A 25,697-nucleotide genomic window follows, 5' to 3' on the forward strand; every position below is an offset into this window, starting at 1 on the left:
ACATCAAGAGGCCAGCTGTGATCCTCCCACAGAACGAGCGAGTACACAAGCGATCATTACGGCATAACACCCGAACCAACTGCAGCTCCGCCTGGATGAACTCTCTCTGATGTCGGATTGCGTTGCGGCTCGAACATCGACTCAATAATCATTCCACCCGGAGTGATTCATTGCAAGCGTCAGATCTGAGATTTTTTATGAAAGCAGACAAATAACAAAAAAAAAAAAAAAACTGTAAAATGGCGCTTTGGTAATGATGACGCTCAACCGTAAATTATCCACTTAGCTAAATCAAGCGTAACACCCAGGTAATTAAGTGTAGATGTACCCGGAGCTTAGTTCATCATGCACTCCCAACCTCGTATTAAAAAACGCACTGTTGCGGCTGCGGCTCATGATGGAGGCTTTATTGACCTTGAACGTGGTGACTCATAAAACTCACATTCATTAATAATTCAGTTATGTAACGGGGGATTTTACTATACTTAGTCAGGTCAAGTATTTGACTAAGCCTAATGCGAGTGATACTTCGCAACATGAAGTGTAGCAGCAAACAATAGGACCTGCGTGTTTCCAAGAACGTGCACGTGTCTGTGCGAGGTTTTGTGCTGTGCGGCATGTAATCTGTCTTACGGCACAGAGTGGAACAAACAAACCTGCTGAACACACGGGCGCTGGACCAAAAATGAGAAGCGGAGACATTTTTCTACTAGTACTTCAGTATGCAGTACGTCTGTGAAAGATTAAACCTGAAAGCTACACACAAATTAAATGAAGTGAGGTCACGTTACAACAACAGTGTAACATGCAATGATTGTGACACGATACCACCGTAGGATTTACACTGTACTTGTATATCGTAAATTTACTGTATCAATGGAATACCTTTAGGACCAACTAAAGGTCCACACTGCAATGCAAAGACTTAAATTACAAACAAATACAATGTAATAAATATAAAAATGCAATAAACAGTGTTTTAACTTTTTTTCCAGTAGTTAACAGTAGTTCAAAAAGGAAATTGAATAATAAAAGGTAAAAATAAAACACTGCTTAGTCTTCAGCCTACACACACTGATAATTATCAAAGCTACTCAAGTTATCTTTACTTTTTGTTGTACGATAAACATTAACAAGAGCAGGAATATTAGACTGCTGTCACTAAGGCTTTTTTTATTTTACCACCAAAGGCATCTAACTCTTTACCTTTACACAATTACACAATTTTGTGTGTATTTAACCAATTTGTGTGCCAAAATTGTATTGAGATTTTTTTTACAGCTTACAGTGTAACTTTAATATGAAGTATAATTTATTTACTTATTCGAGGATGTTCAAGGAATTCTTTATTGCAATAATGTGTCAATGATTTTCAGCATTACCAGTTATATTTATATTCCACTAAATACACAATGTAATCACAGCTTTGTTACAGATAAACTGAAAATGACATCAACCATGATTATAATGAGCTGTTTGTTATGTCAGAAAAAAAACTGGATTCAAATGAACATATTTCTGAAATAGTAGCTTGCCGTGAACTAAACACGCAGGATGAGGTCATAAGTTCATTAAGTCTCTGGTCCCAGCAGCTGTAATTTTCCACTGGAAGTACTCTTAGAAAGGTCAGCGGTGATGCAGTGTTCATGAGATGCTGTGGGCTAGTCTTTTAAAGCCTCACTCTCTCTGACTGTCTATGTCTATAGTTCCTCCCCCGAGGCAGTGATCTGTACACAGATTCACACAGTGAGGTCGGTTCCCTGACCCATGTCGCTTCAAAAGATATGAACTCTCTATGGGAACGGTGGACCGCCAAAAGAACAAATACCTCAAACTTAGCGTGTCATGTCGACGGACGCACAAAAAGTGACGGCGGCCAAGATTTGCTCAGAAGCCAGCTGATGACTGAGCCATTATGTTTCAATTAGTTGAATCAATCGACCAGCTCACTGCATCCAGTGATGGTGCTGTAGAGAATTCATATCAGCGTACAGAAATAAAAATGTTTCAGACATTCCCTCGGAGAGCTGCAGACCAGAATCTTCCGGAAGATAAGAATGTTAACATTTTACACAGCAAGAAATCCTCAGAAATAACAGCCACTCGGAGACCAAGTTTGGCTCCCTGTATAAATCCTCAAAAATGATTCTATATATATTTAATTCATGTTAAAGAGCTGCAGTCCAAAAAATTTTATTATACTATCAATTACTCCCCCTTCTGACTTTTGAAAAATATTGTGATAAAAAAATGGGTTCAAAGTATACATTTTTGCCCATATAATTGAACATATTAGAGTCCAATTTAGTTTTGTCACTGTATGGACAGCTGAAACAATCCTAAATATATTAAAATTGATCAAAATTATACTTTTGGGGTGAACTATCCCTTTTAGTGTAAAAACTAAACCATCAGATTGTTGTTCACACCTGCCAAACATTATAAAGCTTTTAAGCAATATTAAAATGTCATTGTGAATCTGTTATTAAATTAGGCTTCTTCTTTTCCCACTATTCACAATATTTTACAGAGCTATTAGAGGCCATCCGATCCAAGACACATCGCTCGGATCCATTTCAGGCGCTGCAGATCTCCATCTACATGCAGAATGACCACAGAGTTTTCACACAGTCAGCAAAATGAGACTGTAGCCGAATATTGATCGTGGCAGATGCCAGACGCCCATCCCCAGCCTCGTTCCCTGGATCCAATCCGGCGGAATTCACCGCTCAACACGGCTGGACTTTAGGATGAGATTAAAGCCTGCGAATGGCCGAGTGGACGCAGCAGGGTTTGGGGAGGCCAGGTAAACAGCTTTGTCATGATGACAGAGGGTTGCAGAGGGCAGGGCACACGGGGAGGGAAACTCTCTAGCAGGAACGGATAGTTTTGTAATAGACAGATTTATCATAGACTGGACTCGTGTCCAGAAACAGGCTCCGATGGATGGCAGAGCCTCCTTTTTGGAAGCCCGATACAATATCCAGACAGGATGTAATGGAGCCAGACTTAGAAAACTGACAGGGCATTTTTATGAAATGTGTAATACGTGTTTCAGTCAGTACTGAAAGCTAACACAGAGCCTGTTTAGTTTAAAACTGCAACTTTAATCAAAGACACACTGTATAAACAATATAGAGCAACTGAGATATACATAAACACACACAGGCACACGTGTAGGAGCCAGATACACACCATCCGCCCACAGATTCCCAACAGCACTCAGACAAAGTTGGAAGCTCAAGTTTATATTTCCCAGTAGTCTCTGAGCAGCAGAGAAACAGAGACTCAGATACAGAGATCCAAATGCGTCTTGAAGTTTCAATGACTAATCCAAAACACTCTGTACGTAGATAATGAAAATGTAAAATGTAGAAAATTCATTTGGAGCTAATTTAAAAAGACAGTTCACCCAGAAAACTAACATTCTCTCACGCTCACCCTCACATTGTCCCAAACCATTATAATTTAATTTCTTCTGAGAAACACCATAGGAGACGTTTAGAAAAATGTCAGAGCTGCTTTTTTCCCCCATTTTTTGAAGCCATACCATAGCTTTCTGTGAGAGACAGACGTTATTCACCAGAAACCTTGCCTTTAAAAAAAAGCTTGACAACAGTGGTCACCATTACATTTCATTTTACGTAAAAGAGCAATCTCCTCTTGCATTGCTAAGAATAAATTACTTCATTCTGGTTTAAAAAAAGTGAGGATTGAAGTGATGAGTAAATAGCAGAAATTTAATTCTTGGTTTGTTTATTCCACTTTTTCCTAGCATAACTTGAAAAAAGCATTGACAAAGGGCACAATTAAACAGTAATGCATCAAGCAGATGTGATCACACAAGGACAAATTAGCACCAAGGCCCATGGCAGCTGTAATTCACAACTTCAAACATACCAGATCAGCAAACCGTTAATATGCCCCAGCAGGAAAATTGACTTTTAGGCACTCAGATAATAGTCAATTTAGGACATAAATGAGTCACTACATGTTAATGTCTGCCGCAGGTAATGAATCACAGGGCGCAGCGGGAATAGCGGGCATCCTCTCTCTGTGAACCTGTGGCTATAAATGAACATAACCAGAAGCAAATTCAAAGCTTCCCACTTCATTATTCTAAATCAGGAAACTCTGAATGATTCAGATATTAATTCTGCACCTTACTCATTAGCATTACAATTTTATTGCTTCCTTCCAGAGAGGGGTGGGCTAACTTAAAATAGCCTTTCCCTCAGAGCAACAAAGGTGAGTATGGAACACCCACTGTGCGAGAGCTTATAGAAGAGAACAGAGAGATTTGTGTTTGTTTGCATTGGGATTGTGTTCGAGTATATGGATCAAGACGAGTCACCTTCAGAGGATTATGAGTTTGTCGTTTCCCCTCAGTGTCACAGTGGGACAAATCTATATTCAGTATTCAGTGTATTCCATCAGCCTTGGAACAAATCTGCACTACCCAAGGCCTGGTATGAGTTTCTGAGAAATCAAACGATGGCTGTTTGAAATTCTCCCAAAATGATCATCAGGCCATTTTTATTGTTGTGCTCTGAACCATCACTGCTATTAATAATAGACTACAATGGTCCATTACTGTTTCCTGTTCTTTTTTTTTGCCACATTTGAGTGTTTCTTTCTGCGTGATTAACCTTGGTAAACAATGTACACCAAATACCAAGGGAGAAAATCTTTAAAGCATTAAATTCGGATCAATACCAAAATAAATAAAGTTCTGGGTGGATTCTTCCACTCTGTACTAAATGCTTCACTTGTTCGCTTTCCTGAGCACCGCAAGCAATATTGCACAATAGCAATGACTTTGGATCATGAGAGAATGGGCAGCGTTTCGTGGAATCATGCATTATGCAGCACTAATGCAAGTTTTATGTGGTCGTTACACATGAAGGCCCATGTGAGCCTCAGTGCAGTAATGGCTCTGGCTGAGATGGACGGTAAGGAGAGTGATACGGTCATCCTAGCCTTCGAACGCCTCATCTGGTGAGCCATAGTGTACATACAGCAAATACTCTACATCTTTACAGAATATAGTTGTATATGGATCATCAAAAGCCACAGTAAATATATGCAAGCATTAAAGTTTAAAGTTCAACTGCTAGCATGACTTCACTGTAGTGCTTACTAAGGCAAAAATTGGTGATATTAAAAAAAAAAAAAAAAAGGCAATGACAAACCTTTAGTAAGTGTTGTGCACTTATTGGTCTATCTGCAGTGAGTTGCCTACAGGGCATTTCTAAGCACCATTATTTCGAAACAAAACCCTTAAAAATGATGACGAAGACCAAAGTTTTAGTGTTTTACGTGTTTTACATAAAAAACATATAACACAGAAAACAATCATGACATAACATCAAACAATCTTATGGGAATTTCTGACTCGAATGCTGTTTTAAATCATAATCATATAAATCTTAGATTGATCTTAGACTGAATCTTTGATGACACTGTGGAACAATAGCAATGTTTGACAAATGATCTTTCATTCAGTTCCAAAGAGTTTCAATGAAAATAGTATAATGTAATTCAAAATTATTAGATATAAATGCTAATTGGATAATGACAAATCTATCTAAAAATGCATAATGTGTAATAAAAATATATTATAATAGTATATAAATAATGAGCGAATGAGTGCAGTAAATCGGCCGGTTTTCCTTCATTAAGCTCACTAAGTTTTGAAAAAGACCTGGTGCAAGTACACGGATGCATTAGACCAAATAACGCAGCAATCAGCAAAAGCCCGCTAGCGCTGGCAGAGAAGGTCTGTGCAATATTAGACATAATAAACAAAGCAGCATACCCATACAAAACCTAGACAAGCTGTCAAGCGCTTACCAGTTTGACATTTAGTGGCATTCATCGTGACAAATGGCTTACACTTTAAATCTTTGAGAGAAGTGTTTCTAACCACTAGTAGGGCTCTGTAGATGCGGCTGTTATCTGTGACCTTGCCATAGAAATGCCAGGTTTGATTTATGACAAATGTATATTTCAAATACAATTGTATACAGAAAAGTGATAATGCCCATGGGAGGGAGCACACCAGGGGAAGCTTCCTGTAGGCCCGTTAAACACCGTTACCCAAAAATGAAAATTATGACTATCCCTTTAAAGATAAAGAAGCTGTATTCATTTATAATATGTTTCACAGTATTTTTAAGCTATTTACTGGATGAATCATAAGCTATTAGAGTTTACACTCCAAATGTGAACGTTTTGGACCCTGTTTATAGCTTTATTCAGCACTGACCGCTCATGATCTGATCGTCGGAGACGGATGTTAATACCAGATGTTAACAGTCTGGGGAAATATCCAGGAAACTGCGCTGAAACACAGAGGCATGACACAGAACAGGACAGTGTGTGTGTGTGTGTTTATACGCGTGTTACTGGGGGAGGTGAGGAACACAAGGAGTGTGTGACCATGAAGAGGATTTTATACTGCTACATATTTGAGTCCCTTATAGGAACAACATGAAGACGTGAAATGTGTGCATATTATTCACAAAGTGCACAAAATTCGTTTTCCAAGACCCGCTGTATGCAAATTGCATTCAGCAGCGTATTTTGGGGGCATGTTTGTACCTTTATCCAATTTGTGTAGTTTCTCTGAGCTAAAACAATGCAGACAGTACGTCCAAATAAACCCAACTAATAGTGAATTGAGAAACCGCATTCCTCCCTCGGAGCTGAAGACACTGACTTTCGAATTATACGTAAAGGTTAAATGTCTCGCTTTCACACACGCACACACACAGCTGGAGGGTACAGCAACACTTTAGCACTGCAAAGAAGCAGCTCTCCTTTAAAGTTCATCATACAGTAAAAAAATAAAAATAAAAATAAATAAATCTCTCCAAAGATGCGAAGTCAGAGCAGTGCATGCTGGGATATAGCTGCCATGTGTCTTGGCTCAGAGCTACAGCCCACAGATATTCCTTCCTTATTCCTCTCATATCCTCTTTTCATCTGTTCACTCCTAAGCTCAAACCAAAGAGATTTTTTCCCTCCTAAAGAAGTGAGTCATTCAAACTCAGATGCCATCGCTCCTCCGCCAGGCCTCTGTTTACAGATCACTTCACTTTGTCTTTCACGTGGTGTGCAGCCAGATCCTCCTCTGGGGTGAGTTTAAATAAGTTACCGCAGTACAGAGAGGCAAGTGACGGTAAAGAAACAAGGAAGTGAGCAGAGGAACAAAACAGCACTAAAACGCATTTTTAATATCACAACAATGCTACCAGTTTTTAAAACTGTCAGACAATCATTTACTGGCTACAATTTAGAAAACTCACTCATGAATCCTAAAAACACAACACTGCAGTAAAACACAACATTTACTGTTATGGGTAACAGATATTACACACAAATACGTGGATCTAAGCTGTAAGTCATAACATAACTTCCTTATCACCAGTAACTTCAGCAGAAAAGCACAATTATATCCAGACAAACATTATATGTATATATATATATATATATATATATATATATATATATATTTATATATATATATATATATAAAATGTTTGTCTGGATATAATTGTGCTTTTCTACTATATATATATATATATATATATATATATATATATATATATATATATATATATATATATTATTTATTTATTTATTTTTTTTTATTTTATTTTTTTTTTTTGTGATCAACTTTTTATATTATCTTTTGCATACAACATCCACTCGGGATAAATGCCAAACAACAACAGCAACAGACATCCAATGAAGCCACATATTTCGACAAACATATATTTTTTAGAAAGGCGACAGATATTTCAAAGACTTTATGATTTTTTTTTCATTACATACGTGGCCACACTCAATCAAAGTACCAACTTTTAAACTCTTAAATCTTATACCAAGATCATAAATGGCTCAAAAACTGTATTTTAATTCAATTAGCATTTTTTACATTTTATTTTTTTATTGTTTTTCATGTGGTTTTAGGACACTATATACATTTACACACCTGCAGGGTGCTGGACTATTTAAATTAACTGCAAAATAAAGATGATTCTAAATAGTGTTCAGCTAAAACCCATAACATAAACAAATATATTAGTATAAATATATATAAAAATAGGCTCACTAACAGTATCCTAGTAACCTTAAAATTCTATACAATATAAAATCTTTAAAAAAAAATTTGTTGAGAAGGTTAATAATTCTACTAATAATTAACAATAAAATCAACAGTCTGTTCTATTATAGGGCAAAGGACAACAGCGACTGGTCACGTTTTGCACAAACTTTAATATTTAAATATTTAACACAGTACACGGCATTTAATATTACTTATTGAATGTCCTTGTATTGAAGGTAAAATATTCGCTCTTTGAGATTTTGCACACTGGACCTTGTACATAAAACATGAGCAGAATTAATTTCCTGCGTAAATCCTTTACAAATCTATTCTTATATAAATTGTCCCACTCAATTGAATGTGACAATTTGCACAAAAATGGTCTTATCCGTTCTGCTGGTGTGTCATCATGAATGAGACCCAGTGTTTATTTTGTTTGACTGGAGAGAGAAGTCATTTCAGTCACGTTTTGGCACATTTCGTACTCGTGGCCTCGATATCATGTGACTTTACAACCAAAACAACCATTTCACTTCCAGTCACTTCTTAAAAACACAACATTCATCCGACGAACAGCACTCAGCCTTTCCTGCTTTGGATGGCAATATAATAATAAACTTAAATATAACTTTCTTTAGTTCACAACATGTCCCTACCTATATATAGCTGCAAATAAGCTCAAACAATAAACGCCAATGCTGTGGGTGAGAGGAACTAAAAGCTTATCTGTAGTTGTGAAACCAGAAGTAGGAGGAGATTTCTGGTCACTCCCTTTTCATGTAAATGACCAGATCAGTGACGAACCTGCACATATCGTACGCCTTTGACAACCTGTCAGATGGAATCAGACTGAATTACAAGTGCGCTGAAAAACATAGCTATTAATGGATAACGGCAGCGAAAAAAATAATGGTAAGACTTGAGTCTTTATATCTGTATTTTTTATTTATATTGTTTTATTTTAAATTTCAGTTTTCACATTAGGTTGTAAAAACTCTGACAAGTTAATATATATTTGACATATCTGAATGAAGTATTTTGGTTTATGTGGTTGCAAACCACTATATACTGAATACAAAGGGTTTAAAAATAAATCTATTTTTATAATTTTTTTATGCATAGGACTCATTAGAAAGTTGCTTTTCTTTTTAAACAAGCACTAAAAGGATATTTTTTTAATCGTTGTGACATTTTTTGTAAGTGCCTCATGCTATCAGTGCTCTGTTTGCTATTCAACATTGAATAAAATCAAAATCGAATTTACCCACCAACACCTGTCTTCCACCAGGCAATGACCAAGTTGCCCCTGCTCTGCGGTTACTAATCGTGGGGCAGAAGCGGACAGGAAAGAGTTCAGTGGGTAACACAATCCTAGGTAGGGAGGCATTTAATACATGGGGTGGAGCAGAAAGTGCTGTAGCACATGGAGAATCTGAGGGCCGACAGCTGATGCTCGTGGATGCCTCTGGATGGGGTACGAACGAGAACCTTGTGCCTAAACAGGAGAAACTGGAGCTATTTAACGCCCTGTCACTGTGTGAACCCGGACCCCACATTCTGCTTCTGGTCATTCCCTTGCTATACTTCAGCCACTCTGAGAAAGTGGCCCTACAAAAACGCATGGAGATCCTCACCGAGTGCGTGTGGCGCCACACCATGGTCGTGTTCACCCTCGGGGACCGCTTGCGTGACTACAGCATACAGGACCACATCCAGACTGCTGGGAAGGATCTTCAGTGGCTAATTGAGAAGTGCGGGTATAGGTACCACGTTCTTAATAACAAGATGCCCCAGGACAGACAGCAGGTCTCTGGTTTACTAGACCGTGCGGAAGACATACTGATGGAGAACGGGGGATGGCACTTCTCTCTGCACATGTACTACAGGCTGGAGGAGGAATGGAGCCGAAGAGAGAGGGAAATGAAAGAGAGCATACTAGAGAGGCAAGATGGGGTCGTGAAAACCAGCCGAGGACTGGCTGTGGTTCCTAATCACAGTCAAAAAGGTGGTTTGCATGTGAACGACACTCTAGTGAAATTAGTTTACCATGGCTAACCGATGCCAAACAAAGTTAAGCGGCATTGTTCCAGCATGAATCAAAAGAACTTCTGAACTGTATATATGTTTCATCAGCAAAGATTTGAAGTTAAAATATTTGTATGCCTTCCTGCAACTGCTCAACACTTCTCTTCATTTAGTTCTCATTTCACTTTAACTGCAACAATTTCACCAACAACACCTGTTTTATTTTATATGTATCGTAAATCTAGGCTACGCATTATGCAATATCAGTATGGACACTGGAGAGGGCAAATTCGAAGTTGATACTTTACAACATCTTACATAATTATATAGATTACAAAATGCAATGAGGGGCGATTTTAGAATACAAATGGTTCTAACTGTTAATAAAATGTTACTTTTTCTAAAATGTCTTGTGCTATTTGCTTGTCAAAACACTTCAAATTAATTTTACTTATCATTAATAACCTTTTGCATTCCATGGGACAGGTTTAAAGGAACAGTTCACTCAAAAAGACTTTTGAAGAACCAAACAGTTGGCCCCATTAACTTCTATAGTAAGGAAACTTAGGAAGTCAGTGGGTGCCATCAACTTTCTGATTACCAGCATTCTAACACAAGAATCAAACACATACAGATTTGGAACAACAAAATAAAAATTTTGGGTGAACTATTCCTTTAAGAGACAGGGAAAAAAATAAGAGAAGAGATAGGGCACTGACTAGAACATGATCAAGGCCAGAAATATCCGGTGTCGTCATGAGCACAATTGCTCACACGTGTTGTAAGAACGTGGACAACGTGATTCATTCATTTGATTAATTCAATTCCCCACCTGATGCCTCTTATCAAGTCTCTTTCTCTCTATGTGAATGCGCTCGTATCTCTCACCTTTACCCCTCTTCGACGACACTTCTTCATATCATCATATCCAAAGTCTACCCACCCCTTTGCGTATTAATACTCTTTAAAGTGACTGATGGCCATGTCATCACAGCGTTGAGCCTCGGGCTGGCGCTTTAATTGATATGCAATTTGCACGTCATCTTAATCTGAGGAGGTGAGTTCCTTTAATGTGCTACTCAGGATGAGGCATTTCATTTAACAGATCAAAGTCGGAGAGCGAGCGCAGCATTAGAGGCCCTACTTTCAAAGTGAAATCCACTCTCATCGTCACACGGTGTCAAACATCATCTCGTTACGCTTGGGTAAACAAGCCTGAGTGCAATGATGAGAGAAACATCGAAAGCATCGAGCAACAGTAGCTGTTTGTCTCGACCTCACAAGCACCCGCCGCCACAGATTCCACCAGTCACCCTCTTTTGCATATGCTGATAGTTGCTAATTTATGTGTGCGAATGTAATGCTCCCACTGGTTAGCATGTTGTACTGTATGTGGACAGTGGAGAGTCTCTGTGGATGGATCCTGTCTTCATTTCAGGGCTCTATTACAGACGCTCTGTCCATTAAACCAGGTGATCCACTGACCTCTTTTCCAACTGCATGTCACTGACCTCGAACAACAGAACCGCCAGACCCAGTTAGCACATGTAACAGAGCCAGAATGAATTGCAGAGATAGATTGTGTCGCTGTCTCTCAAAAAAAAACATTTTCTATCATAGCGGGGGCTTTCCGTTAAACCCATTCAATCCGTTTGTAAACTAATATTTTCTATCCCCTTATGCTAAACCTATTTTTATTTTGTGATTTTAAATAAAATTACTTTATATTATTTAGTCTGTTTATTAAGTAAGCATATATATAGGGGTCAGAAATAGTTTTTGGAACAAAATTGCTACTTTTATTTAATTGATTAAAAGTGATGATAAAGTTATAATATAATGTTCCACAAGTTTTCTATTTAATTAATAGCTGTTCTTTAGAACCCTGAATATATTAAAACTACCAGTACTATTATGCAGCACAATTATGCAGTTATCAATGTTGTGTAATTTAATATTTACAATATTACTGTTTTTTTTAATCAAACAAATAAAAAGCAATCTTATTATGGACTATACCTTCTATAGTCTCAATAGTACACTCCAAATAAGGCCTAAAAGTAAATCATTGTTCATTGTACTGAAAATACTAATTTAAACCAGTCTTAGCTGGTTTGAGATGCTCTTTGCAAGCCTGACTTACCAAGCTGGTCTCCCATAAAGTCCCTTAAACCCTCTAAATCCAGTCAAAAGCCCAGTCTGGCCAGGGTAGGAGACCAGCTAACAAACCAGTTTAGGTTGAACTTTCTTCAGCAGGGTATTTGGATTTGATTAAGAGCTAAGGTAAATGAAGGGACTGCATAGGTGAAGGAAGATAATGAAGCCATCATTGGAAAAAGGCTTTTCTCTCAGCATTTGAACCTTTGCCATACCCCACCACGGCACTGGCTCTGCTCTAGAGCACTTTGTAGTTGGCAGCTTTTTTCACACTGTGGTCCAGCTAATCAACAGGTTTAGCTCAGTGATGATTATAAGGACTGCTGTGCACTTGACAATACCGATAAACTGCATAGCATGTATCTACGCAAAGCAAACAAAATGTGTACATGATGTACAAAAAGGGTTGGAGAAAAGGGTAATGGTTGTAAAAAGAAGTTCCCATAGATTTTTAGATCATATAGCAGATGAGAAGTGTGGAGGCAGCGAAAGAATCAATAGATCAGAGAGCAAAAAGGGAGTGAAAAAGAATATGGACACACACTGTTAAAGTGGCCTGGTGGAATAAAACTGGACTTTAAAAGATTCTGTATTGAGTTAAAGCGGATACTTGCACTTTTTTATGTAAAATAACATTTTATGCAATTTACATACACAGCTGAGTGCGAGTGCGAGTGCGCCCAATAAAAAAAAATTATGTGCAGTTCAAATATCCAACAGGATCAATTTATTTTTACTTTACTATTAATTGAATCCTAAAGCGAAATGTAATACTGCATCTGCACCTGATTTTGTTTTATTTGCTTTAATCATAAATTAAATTAAAAATCTGCCATTGCTGCAAGATATACGTATTATAACTACATGAAAAATACATTCTCTAAAAATAAGTGCTTATCCTACTGTGCAGTATGTATATTTTTCTGGTTTAGAAAAATACAAAAGTGTAAGTAGAAAATAGGTTTAAGTGATTTAAAATCATTGAAAATGTTTAAAAGTCATACAAATGCAATTTTTATTTCCCTGGGTGTTTAAACTTGCACAGTTTCTCGTAGTCGATGGAGAAGATGCAAAAAAGAACAAAAGCAGAGCTGAACTGTACAACTGATTCATCTACACATTTTGTCCATGTAACATAACCACCCGGGTCACCTTGAGCTTCTATACACAGGCTTCGACCAGAGTCAGCATTCGAAACAACCGTAGAATAGCAAAAGACTAAAAGTGTAATGATTTGCCTTTAAAGAAGAGTCACGCTAATGATTGAACACATCTACAATATCGATACACATGTCAAAAAGGTGCGCTCCTACTGGAGTCAAGCCTTTCTCTTCAAAGATATTCTTTTCAGTGTAGACAAAGAATACCTAGATTCTGCTTTTAAGCTCTTTCAAGTACATCAATAGCACTTCCACCTTGGAACAAATAACACAATGTAAAACGTCTTCTTTTTTTTCTTTTTGAAAGACCGCCACACACACACAGAGCGCAATAGAAGTCAAGGCCTGTATTTAAAGCTCTGTGGATAATAACGCTTAATATAATCCAAACGTCTACATGTCTGCGGTCACCCCATTCTCTCATTTGTGTGGTCAGGCTTACAGTTGGATAAGTGTAAGGATGAGAAACGACCAGATCTGATGAGCTGGAGTCAGTCAGGAACCAGCAGGAGGGCTTATTAACAGAGCCCACTGCCTCCACAGCTCAATCACTGAACATACTGTCTCTCTTTACTTTGTCTTCCCTCACTCTCCGCTCTCCCTTTGTCTCTGTCAGTGACTGAATGATGTCTGTTTCCACGGAAACTCCTTCAGGCAATTAGGTGTGCAAATATCGCAGAGCGGTGCAGAAAGGACAGAATGTGCTGAAAAATGGGATAGGGAGGGAACAAAGCAAGAATCAAAGAGTCAAGCGTGGATCCGTTCCACTAGCTGGATTACAATGGAGGTTAGCGGTTACAAGCCAGTGTAGCCAAAACTATTAAGCTATATAAACAGCAGCACGTGATTGATAAGGCTATTGAGCATGTGGTGGAGTAATAAATAATAGGCCGTCATTTGTTGGGTTTGATCCAGAAGTGTGCATGAATAACGCTTGACGTGTTGCAACAGCTTGGTATGAGACCCTGTGACTATACACTAAACAAACAGCTTCTGTCTATCATTTGTTTTTCCACAAAATAAGCCTTCAAGGAGATTACCCAAGATGCTTAGTAAGCCAACGGTGAAGTTGTTGTGTGCGCACACAGGCGGATAAGTCGCACAAACTGCATGGTCAGCAATCGTGAAGGTAAGTCTCATTTCGACATATTATGAGCCTGAGGTATTGAGCCAACCTTAGGTGCCCTATCACGCAGTAATGATTTGCTTTAATAACACACTTTCATAACTGTCACATTTCCAGGGCAGGGAAAAAAAGAAGAAAAAAAGACATCAAGTCACCACGATAGGCAGCTTGGTCTGTGCAAAAAACACTCAACAGTTTCTTAATATCTCCTGTGCTTCTCTCATTGCATTACAGAGGCATTCTGTGCATGTGCTTAACCTCCCCTTGACTTCACTGTGTGTGTGTGTGTGTGTGTGTGATTGTTGTACTGTAAGGATGAATGTAACAGCTGTGGGTGAGGCTGTGGCCTTATGGCGTTAGCTGAAACTTGATCCAGCAAACTAATCCTCTAATGACTGGCTCTCAATTAACATGGAGCCAAGCTGTTTGTCCTGAAAAGAGTAAGGACCACTTCTCTGTCCTCTCTTTACCTCTTTATCCATCTGTTTGTTCCCTCCCTACTTATGCCAGGTGCTCTCCATTCATGCCCAGTACCAGATGGTACTGTGGATAGGCGATTATAGCATTGTCTAAAAAGGACACCGTATTCTTCTCTTGGAACTAATAAACTAAAACTAACAAACTAGCTAACTAACAGACACTGATTGTCATTTACAGTCTAAGACACTGGGCACTTAAACTGTTTTACTAATTAACTAATATTCTGACATTAGCTTACATTCTAAGAGGCTTGGAACTAAGTACTAGATAGAGTCTTTTACATTCAAAGACAATTTGGCACCAACTAGTTAAGTGACAAACATATAACCTACTGCTATTAATTTACAAATGAAACTAATTAACAGCTAATATACTGCCATTCATTTACATTTTAAGAGACTTGGAACTAACTAACTAAAACTATCAGATACTAGTAGTCACTAACATTCTAAGACATTTGCCACTGATTCTACTAAACTAAACTCTAACTGATAGATACTTTCAGTCATTTATATTTTAAGACACTTGGCACTAACAGGCTAACTAACTAAAAACGTACTGACATACCATATAAATTAAATCGATTAACAGACATTAATATATAACATTCTAAGATTTTTTATATTTGTATATACTTTTATATTTATAAGTATAATTTGCATTCTAAAACACTCAAGTCAGTAATTAACTAACAAAAACATAATTACATTCATTTAAAGAATCTTGGAATTAACAAACAATACAACTAAGCTATCTAACTAAAAGATACTGACATTCTTTTACATATTCACCTTTTAGGACACCTGGCACAAAATGTTTTTGTTCAAACATTAAATATAGTTATGCTGGGCGTCATGGCATTACTTGAAGTACACTGGAGAACCGTGTAAGGTTATGGAATGAGATAATGTATATAATAACTGGCATGGTGTATATCAAAGTCCAATACTATCATCTGATATCATAGCACCAAGACATCATATATAGATAAATACATCCTAGGTCACTATACTGTGCGTGGCTACAAAGACACTGAACCTGAAAACAGATAAGATTACAAAAATGTATTATGAAATGCTAGATAATGGAGGACAAGGGAAATTCATGACAGGATGACCACACATCATAAATATCTGGGGTATTTTTGCCACGTTCAGAGTCTTTTATTCATTTATTCATTTTGCCTGGATTTGAATTGTTTGTAATGTAAGAGTCACACTGCATTTGTAAGCTCAGTTCATGTGTGACACAGCAGGTGTCTCCAACCCGCTGTTGACTGACAGATGCTGATGGGCCAATTTAAAGGCATGACAGCATTGCTCCGACTCCCTTATCCAAATGCTAATTTCCCACAAGCCTCTGGATTAACACACAAAATCTGAGCCAGCTGCTGTCATCTGCCGATTAGAGACAGAAGAGGAGACAGAACACACATACAAACACACTTGGGTTGCTTTCCAATGTCCATGCTATCCATCTTAAAAGAACAAGCAAGATTACACTTAATGTGTCCTGGGTCATAGTATCCTGAATGCAGTGTTTGACAAATTCATGAGAGCTTTTTGGGCAAATATTGATCGCAATCCATTATTACTTTCTGGTGAAGATCTCGACCATGCTGGTCCACCAGGTAGACCAGCACTAAACCTATCTGTACCAGAATGAAAATTCTGGTTTAAGCTGTTTTTAGCATGGCATGACATCCTTAGCGTTTAGTGTAGGTGTAAGAGACTTAAACATCAAAGGGAAGAATATAATACAGCTTAGCAAACATAGCTTAGGTCTTAAGGAACAGATGTGGCCCAAACGGCACTACTGAGTCTCATACACACACACACACACACACACACACACACACAAGACAGCCCGAGAGAACGGTAATCTCTAAGATAAGATGCAGACGACCCTGCCAACTTATTAGGCAAGTGCCTCAGGCCAGCAACACCATGCAGCTCTAACCCACTGACCCATATATCGCCCTCTCCACTTAGCAAACATATCTCTCACAGACAGAGAGGCATCACTCCATTATGCAAATTCAAAAAAAACTAATAATTGTATATATATATACATATACATATATTAGTGCTGTCAGGTTCTATCTACGGCTCTATGTATTAACTGCTGCTCCATTTAAAAACAGATGATGATTTACTGCTAATCAAAGAACAATATATTGCCCAGCCTTATATTAAATATATTTCTTTATAACATAAATTATATGAATAAAAATATAGACATGTGAACATATATATAATGCAAACAAAAACTTATTTTGGACTCGATTAATCATTTGACATATATATATATATATATATATATATATATATATATATATATATATATATATATATATATATATAATAGAAAATAAATAATATATTGGCAAAATATTTAGCATTGCACATCCTCATTCCAGAGCTCCTACCACACTGTTGCATGTTCCAAATATGGGCAAGCAGATTCGAGGGGACACTGGGACACTGCGTACGTCTCAGGGATTGTGTTTACACGACAGTTGACTTTTGTGTATTTCATTGTTTGTTTCGATCACAGACTGACAGTAATTATCTATGTAGCACACGTTCTACATTCTCTGTATACCTGGCCTCGTCTCGTCCTCTCGGTCTCTCTCTCTCTCTCTGATGCTGAGAGCGAGAGAGCATGCTATTGGAGTGGGATTGTGGATCAGACACTATTGTGTGATGAATCATAGCTAGAGCTAATTGGTGTTTTAATCCCTGACAATACAGGGCACAGTGACAGCAGCCTTCTGCCAGTCACAGAGCAAATGAGAGAGAGAGAAAGCATAGACAGATAGAAGCTCTCCGCCATCTCTCAATTATATCTACTCTGTGTTACGCATTCACAACGGGGCGGCGCATGTCAATTTCCCGCTCATTTCTTGGTTGGACGCTGGCAATTAGTGCAAGTTTATATACAGTCAAACGGTTCTCTGTTCATCTTCCTCATTACTGATGGTATAATGGCACTGGATGCGGACAGACTGGCTGACTGACCTCATAATCACAAAGATTTATGGGTCAAAGACATAGAATTGAACGATGCAGCATGTAATATGGTGAACAGTGTCTCTGTCTGGTCCTTTCTGCTCACATCCACACGCCACTGAAATGGAAGCGCTGGGATGTATGTGTATTGAGGATGTGCAATATTAAATATTTTGATAACTGTATAATGGGATTTCTGAATGACTAGTCGACTAAATGTTTTGAAAGAAGCTCTAAAAGAATATTGGTTCTTGCTGTTAAAAAAAACAACGAAGCACATCAGAATGGAACAGAATACAAAAGTTTAGCGTTTTATTGCTTATTTAAGTGACATTGTGAAATATCACAATTTAAAATGATTTTAATGTGAATTTATTTAATATTTGAATTATTAATTTTAATAATTGTGAATGTTGATGAACAGTAGAACAGCATTAATATGAAATTCTTTTTTGGTAACATTAAAAATGTGTTTATTGTCAATTGTCAATCTAATATGTTGAAAAAAGTTTTAAAATGTAATCTGAAAACTGCAAAATTTTAATAAAATAAAATATTAAAACAAGAAAAAAAATAATTTCTCTTTATTTAAAGCCATGTTAATTCTACATATATTTAAATAAAGTTGTAGTTCCAGTTTGCTACTTCAATTCCAATAGAACTAGAATTAATACTAGAAATATAATTGTCAATATAATTCAGAATGGTGCCCAAACATACAGACATAAACAACAAAACACAACACACCGATCAGAAGCTTCCATCCACAAAACAGTTTGTGTTCATGTTTTCTTACCAGATAAGAAATTTGAGTGCATATGTTTTTTATCCACATTTTTAGAATTTGAGCGCATCTCTTAATTTCCATCCTGCGTTTGTTATGCAACATCCCTAAATGGATGGGACAGAAACGTAGCTAGTCAAGCAAGCAAAAAATGTGCAGTCAACTACAACACAGTCATTTCAACAATGGGACAAAAATGTGTATCATACAGGTGCACTAGTTGTCCATCCTGACCCATCCTGAGCATGTGTACCCAGCGTGCGCAGTGGTGAGGCTTGCTCAGGGCCTGCCTGCTGCTTTTCATTTGCAGTGTGATGAATCATAGCGGTAGTGATAAACACTGTTCCACTGCCGTGCGGATAACTTCTCAGGGTGCTGTCACTCACAGACACACGGTACGCAGCAGAACAGACAGACGTGGGCTCCACCGAGGCAGAGACGCGTCTTACTTCTCACAGTTTCCTCGCTCTCCCTCTCCCTCTCTCACACAAAAACCTGCACTCGCCTTCTCACAATTTATACGCACACAACCATAATCATCCACGAATAACATCTCTTTCCCACACTCACACTCGTCTGAGTTCCTTTTCTAGCACCATCGGTGTTTTCAAGCTTCCCTCGCGGATACTTAAGTATTCTCGCAGAGTTCCTCTCACTCACATATAGGTTATTTTCACTCATATGAGTGTTACAGGTGTGGCGTCTCAAATTTATTGAGCTCATCTCTTATAAGAGCTGTCTACCTAGAAAGCATTTCTAGATGTAAGTCTATGATGCCCAAATGCGCTGTTTGAAAACTGTGCATGATTCCCCAAAATGCTGTCTCGCTATAAGCTATTTATTCCTCATGATGTCTAAGGAGGCAGCTCACTGGATACTGACACAGTCTCTCTCTTTCTCCTGTGTTCCCCTGGACATTTTAAACTCATAAGTATCTATTCCAAGACCTATTTACTACAGAGGAGTCTGATTCACTCAGACAGCTCTGCGTGTGTGTGTGTAATGAAACTAGTTTGCCATTGTCCACTGAGATGTGTAATAAGTCAGCGTTGGAAGCATGCTTGCATATATATTAAAATTAAGCCTGGGGTTTAGACTGTGCTGCACATATCTAAAAATGTCACAGCTTACATTTTTTCGACCTTGCTGCATTCATTATCAATGTTTCTCTCTCTCACTGTCGCTGCATTCCACAAGGAAAGGTGCTTAGCAGCCTCCTGCACGCGACTTAAAACGTGCAAAACACCTAAAACGTGTATATAAACCCACAATCCTCAGAGCAAATCTTAACACTACTTTGGAAACCGCAAGCTTCCAAGTGCAGCTCTGCGATCCGCTCCAAAGATGGCTTTGCCAAACACCTCTCGAGATTCACAGAATTCTCTCTCTCTTTCTTTCAAGCATTACACGTTGCTTCGCTCATTTCATACAATTTTCCAGCAAATAAAGACATGCTTACTAGAAGCTTTGAAAAGATTTCAAACGGTCTTCGGACCACTTACTGAGTTGCTCTTTCCATCTGAAAGGGAGAAAGAGGGCTCTTTCAACTTCAGATGAGGGGGCTTTGAGAGTGTCCCACTCTGCTCTGTGTCCCCTGATATGGAAACACACCAGGGAGGAGAAGATTCTGTAGAGCAACGCCGAGGCCGAAGCAACCTAATCCATATAAACAGGGCTGAAATGACACTGATAGGATTCTGCTTATGGGCTTACTAGGTTGCTTATTAAATTAATACTTTCAAGTCCTGTACAATGACAAGTTTTATGGAGGGATATCACATTTTTATTCCTTCAACACTGACAATTCAATCAATGGAGTGAAACATTTACAGGGAGCGAGGCCTGAAAAATGTCAGATCCCCCCAAAAATAGGAGGGAGGTTTGTTATTGTGATTATCAATACATTGATTTATTTATTAAACATTGGTGCCTTTAAAAAAAAGCTACTCTTTGTTTTACCAAGTTGTATCATTATTTATATACACATTATTTATATTACATCACCCTATTTGTTTTTAAGTACTGTATGTCTAGAAGGTCCATTGGGTCTAATTTCATATGAACCAGAAAGTCCTTTACAATATTTATTCTTTTCTGTTGCACAAAAGAAATGAAGTCATGCAGGTTTTAGAACGACATGAAGCAGAGTAAGCTAAAAATAAAACATCCACAGGTATGGGTGTTTGAACATGGAGTTAAGTCTACCAGATGACTTTCTGAATCTCTGTTCTCTAAGATGTGAGGAGAAAAAACACCTTGAGGTTGTGCTATCAAATAAAGCTCAGAGGGTTACAAAAACATGCCTCTGGCTTTAAAATGCTGTTTCACACAAACTCTCTGGCTTATACACACACAGTGTCTGCCTGGCAGGAGCGGATTAGAAAAAAGTGTTTCCAAAACACATGCTGATGATGGGTGAAGGAGAGTTTCAAGCCTTTCCAAACACAGAGGCTCAGTGTTTAGCCTTGTGAATGGTGTGATAGCTTTGAGTGCTTGAAACTAATACATAATCACTTGAGCAACATACAATATGGAACCCTACAAGCACCAAACTCATAAGCATGTTTCCTGTGAATATCAAAACGAGAGCTTCAACTCATTAATCTTAATGCTATGCGAGTTGTAGAAAACAGCTAAGCTAACCAGCAATGTTTTGAGCCTTCCTGCCTCCACAGCCATTGCGTGTTTCATTGTTCCTCACATTAATAATGAATACATGCCTGCAGCAATGCCCAAGCTTCCTGAGGGACATCGAGAGAGAAAGACCAGACTCAGTCTCTTTACATTGTGGTCTTAAACTAACAGAAGGCAGCAGGTTCCCTTTACTAGCTAACTACACCTGTATGTTGAAATACCGACAAATCATGGCAACATCTCATGCAATGTTGACATAGAATACAGCGTTGTTGTAGCTGAACTAGTAGAGCATGGCACAACAAGATCAGGGATTTGACTGCAAGGAAAAAAGAAGGCTGCCTTATGAGTACTCTTCTGAAGAATAAAACATCTTAAACCTGCCTGAGCTGGTTTGCTGGTCTTCTAGCCTGGTCAAGCTGGTATGCTGGCTGAAGTTTTTTGTGCTTTCCAGCTTGACCAGGCTGTGAGACTGGCTAGATCGAGAGGTGTCTGGTTGCTCTGGAGTAAACTCGTGTTGGAATTGAACAAGCAATCTTCAGGTTTCTGAGCCTTAACCACTACACCACACCAAACCAATTCAAGAATGTTTACAAAACCTGAAACCTCCATTTGAGTCCTTGAAGTATCAAACAATTATTCACATATAGAAAGCATGTACTTACGATCTAGCCCATTGATGTAGCGCATGGTGATCTCACAGTGGCCCCACACCGCACTGACAATGGGGTACAGCTTTTTGCCCTTAAGACCTCTGAAGGCCACTCCGAGGTACTGTCCGTCCACCATAAAGCTCAACGTGCCCTCATCCATGTCCAGCACCACCATCAAGGCATCTGGCAGCACAAAGGCCTCCTCTGGCTCCAGGAAGCTTGGGTATGTGGGTGCAGAAGATGCAGGCCGGTTCTTACTGTTGTGGTAGAGCTTGTTGCGTCCCAGGTCCCAGCCCCAGGACTCACTATCACTGCCAACTAAAGAAGTGTAGCCCACTGAGTGCAACGGGGCATCTGCTGTGGCCACGCCCACCACCGCATGTGTGCCCCGTTGCCTAGCAGGCCAATGGATTCTCCAAACATGGAGTCCTCGCGTGTATCCCACCCTTCCACGAATGCCATCGGTACTCTGGGCAACAGGGTGCCGATGGAAGGTGAGTTTGTCATCGTCCTTTATGAAGATATTAAGAGAGCGATCATCTGGGTTCCAGGCATGTCGGAGCTGCTGCTCATACGGAGCGGGGGGCATGTCCAGGAGTAGGTCCAGCCGGGCTGGCTTAAAGAAATCTGGCCCTCTCAGTTCCCTCCTCAGGGGCCTGTAGGACGGCTCCCCGCGCACGTCCACGGACTTGATGCTCCCCGAGATCTTCTGGCCCATGGCTTGGCTGGTTGGAAAGGGGTAGGGAGGAGGGGAGAGGGAAGGGTCGGTGCAACACAGGGGCTGGGCTTCTGGGGTCCGCCGTTACCTCATCAAAGCACCAAGACGTCAGCCTGAGGTCCCCAAACTCACGTCAGAGGTGACGAAAGTGCCAGCCTTACTGAAGCCCTAGGAGAAAACACACCAACAAACAACGTCATTAAAACTGTATCAAAGAGACACCGGGGTGGTTTTATTAGTGCTTCTAGAACAATAAGTGTGAATCTCAAAGGAGTTAAAGATAAAAATGGTAACAGAAATAAAGGAAGCACATAAATAAGAATACATGAAGATCATGGCCAATCGCAATATGACAGTGTGTGAGAGACTGCCATGGGGAAGGATGTAATAATGAGTGCCGCAGGTGAGAACGAGACACATTCTGTATGACATACAGAAACACTGAAGACGTACATATTCACATGACGAGACTTGTCACCTCTAGCTCAAAAACAGTCCAGTGTATGTCAACACAGACCCACACATACTGCATTTTAAAAATCTTATAAATGGTAATCATTCTAAAAAGCTTTAGCCACTTCAAAGAAGTGACATTTTATAGAGAGTCAATCACTTAGCAGATGCATTTTAATGAGGTATTTATCAGAAAAAAAGCAAAAAAAATATATGTTTATGTGAAACCAGCTGCCACAAGGTGTGGGTGACTACCAGAGCATTGCTAGGGTATCTGCTGCAATTTTTACAGCATTCATTTTCAGTTGCTAGGGTCTTCTGGGTGGATGCTTTTTGGTCTGAGTGATTGCAAGCAGACTCAAGTTAAAAGAGCCCAAAATTCTCATGATATTCTCATCTCTAATAGTTGCAAAATCAATAATTTTAAAATGGTTTAAAATGGTGCCTAAAAGGTGCGTGAACTCATACTTATAAGCTTATATATATAAACTTATACTATCGCTGTAACTGAGTAAACAAGATATAACGTTTTTGATGATAAAACAAAGACAATAAACACTCGACTGCAACAATGTATTGTTTTTCTCTGTTATTCAAGTCATCTCTCTAACTGGTGTATTTTTTAACAGTAGCCCATGGAACACATTTTTCTACCTCGTTCTGTGACAAAAAGCTACATCAGATCACAAAAGGAAGCATCGGACTGCTATTGCGGAGTAAAAAGGTTATTCTTTCTTTTGTTGGACACCAGGTTAGGTACTGGTGCTTAGGTGCCGGTTTTAGGTACCCAACCCTATCAATGTCTCCACCAATGTAAAATTACTTTGACTGTTATTATTATTTTATGGGCTTTTTCTTTTTTACTGACAGGATAGTAGAGAGACCACAGAAAAGCACTACGAGGAGAGAAGGGGACTGGATCATCAAAGGAACTTAAGACAGGAATCGAACTCAGGTCTTAGTGAGCGCAGTTTCACTATATGTCGATGCGCTAACCAAGAGTCTGTTGGCTATTAGGATAAATTTGATTGTTAATCTGATGGCAGAATGTGAGCCTTAATACTTATGCGCCTTAATACTTCCTCAACAGCTCTAAGTATGAGCATCAGCACTAGGAAAAAATTGGAAGCCAAAATACAGCATTATTTATTTCTAGGTTCCTGTGAGAAAGAGCGAGAGAAGGAAAAAGAGAGAACAAAAAAAGAGAGATTCAGTTCGCATCAGCTTCAATGTCACAAAAATATCTCCACATTAAAAGCCCATTTTAGAGTGTGCTGGAGATGCGATACTGATGTATGAAACGCTAGCAGGAACTTCCTGCTACAGTAAGTGATGCATGGTCTTTTCCTGGAATAAGAAAGACTCAACCCACGAAGCAGCTCTACAAAAAAGACAGGGGATGTTTACATAAACTGTGTTATTGTGTCCGTTGCATCTGACCGTTTAGTATTTAACTGTATCATCAGTGCCATGAATGCAGTGTTTCCGACTGTTCAGAATTTTGAAAATCCGTGGACTGTTGCTATAGTTAATGTTCTACAATGTTGCCCTACATCAAATACAACCCTAAACCTATCCAATAGTGTTTACAATTGCAAAACTGATATAAAAAGGCATTTGCTGGTGCCATTGATACCTTTTTGAAGAACTTTATGAAAGTTTTGTTGAACCGTAGTTACACAGGATTTGAACCAGAGCTCCTCGCCTCTCAAGTACATCTCTATACTCCATGAGCTACTGAACAAACCTGCCATCTTTAAAAAAGGCATAGATGTATAGCTGAACATATGTGATGCTAACAAGCACGAGTTTTCAAAATCATAACATAATGTTTTCACTGTGCGAATTCTATACTTTATTAATCGAAACTCTGTACATTTCTGTGAAAAGGAATAAAAGGTGTCAGAGTTTTGATGCCTCTAATATTCATTTCTTTTGGAAATAATTTGTGAAATTATTATTATTATTATTAGCTCACTACCGTAGCTTGTTAAGCTGTTTGTGTGATACAATGTAAACAGCATCATGTACTACTTGTCAGAATACAGCTTATTATTGCACAAGCTATGATACTGTAACAGCAAGTATGTAGGTGAGTTCTAAGTGTCTCTTCTTTCAGCTTCTCCACAGCAGTGCTCAATAATATATTCACACTCAGACGAAAACCAACGTGGGTCATCGTCACAAAGGAAAAAGGTCACGTACTGTACATGGACGCAAACACATCTCTGACAGTCTCAATACATTAAGGTCACAGAGAAAGAAAGACAGGAAAAAAGAGAGCTGAATCCAGACAGGAAGGAGGGTAGCCAGACAGCCAGACAGTCAGAGCCTGAAATCCTGGGTAAGTGTTACCAATATTAAAGGAAAAATAAATGAGGTC

At 38.8% G+C, this 25,697-nt stretch overlaps 2 protein-coding genes across 3 annotated transcripts in view; one reads left to right on the forward strand and one right to left on the reverse strand.

Annotated features, from left to right (window-relative positions):
- The window catches only part of spsb4a (splA/ryanodine receptor domain and SOCS box containing 4a), a 39,255-nt gene that overhangs the window by 5,127 nt on the left and 8,431 nt on the right, over positions 1 to 25,697 (reverse strand). For both annotated transcript variants that reach the window (XM_043217455.1, XM_043217465.1), the window contains exon 2: positions 22,156 to 23,029. In XM_043217455.1, coding sequence (XP_043073390.1) covers positions 22,156 to 22,861 — 706 coding nt within the window. In that variant the 5' untranslated portion in view covers positions 22,862 to 23,029. The remainder of the gene's footprint in view (positions 1 to 22,155; positions 23,030 to 25,697) is intronic.
- Positions 8,872 to 10,544, forward strand: zgc:136870 (uncharacterized protein LOC664693 homolog). Its single transcript, XM_043217476.1, has 2 exons — positions 8,872 to 9,025; positions 9,402 to 10,544. The coding sequence occupies exons 1-2, from the start codon at positions 8,998 to 9,000 to the stop codon at positions 10,166 to 10,168; spliced, it is 795 nt and encodes a 264-aa protein (XP_043073411.1). The 5' UTR covers positions 8,872 to 8,997; the 3' UTR covers positions 10,169 to 10,544.

The sequence above is a fragment of the Puntigrus tetrazona genome, chromosome 2, assembly GCF_018831695.1.
Source record: "Puntigrus tetrazona isolate hp1 chromosome 2, ASM1883169v1, whole genome shotgun sequence".
NCBI lineage: Eukaryota > Metazoa > Chordata > Actinopteri > Cypriniformes > Cyprinidae > Puntigrus > Puntigrus tetrazona.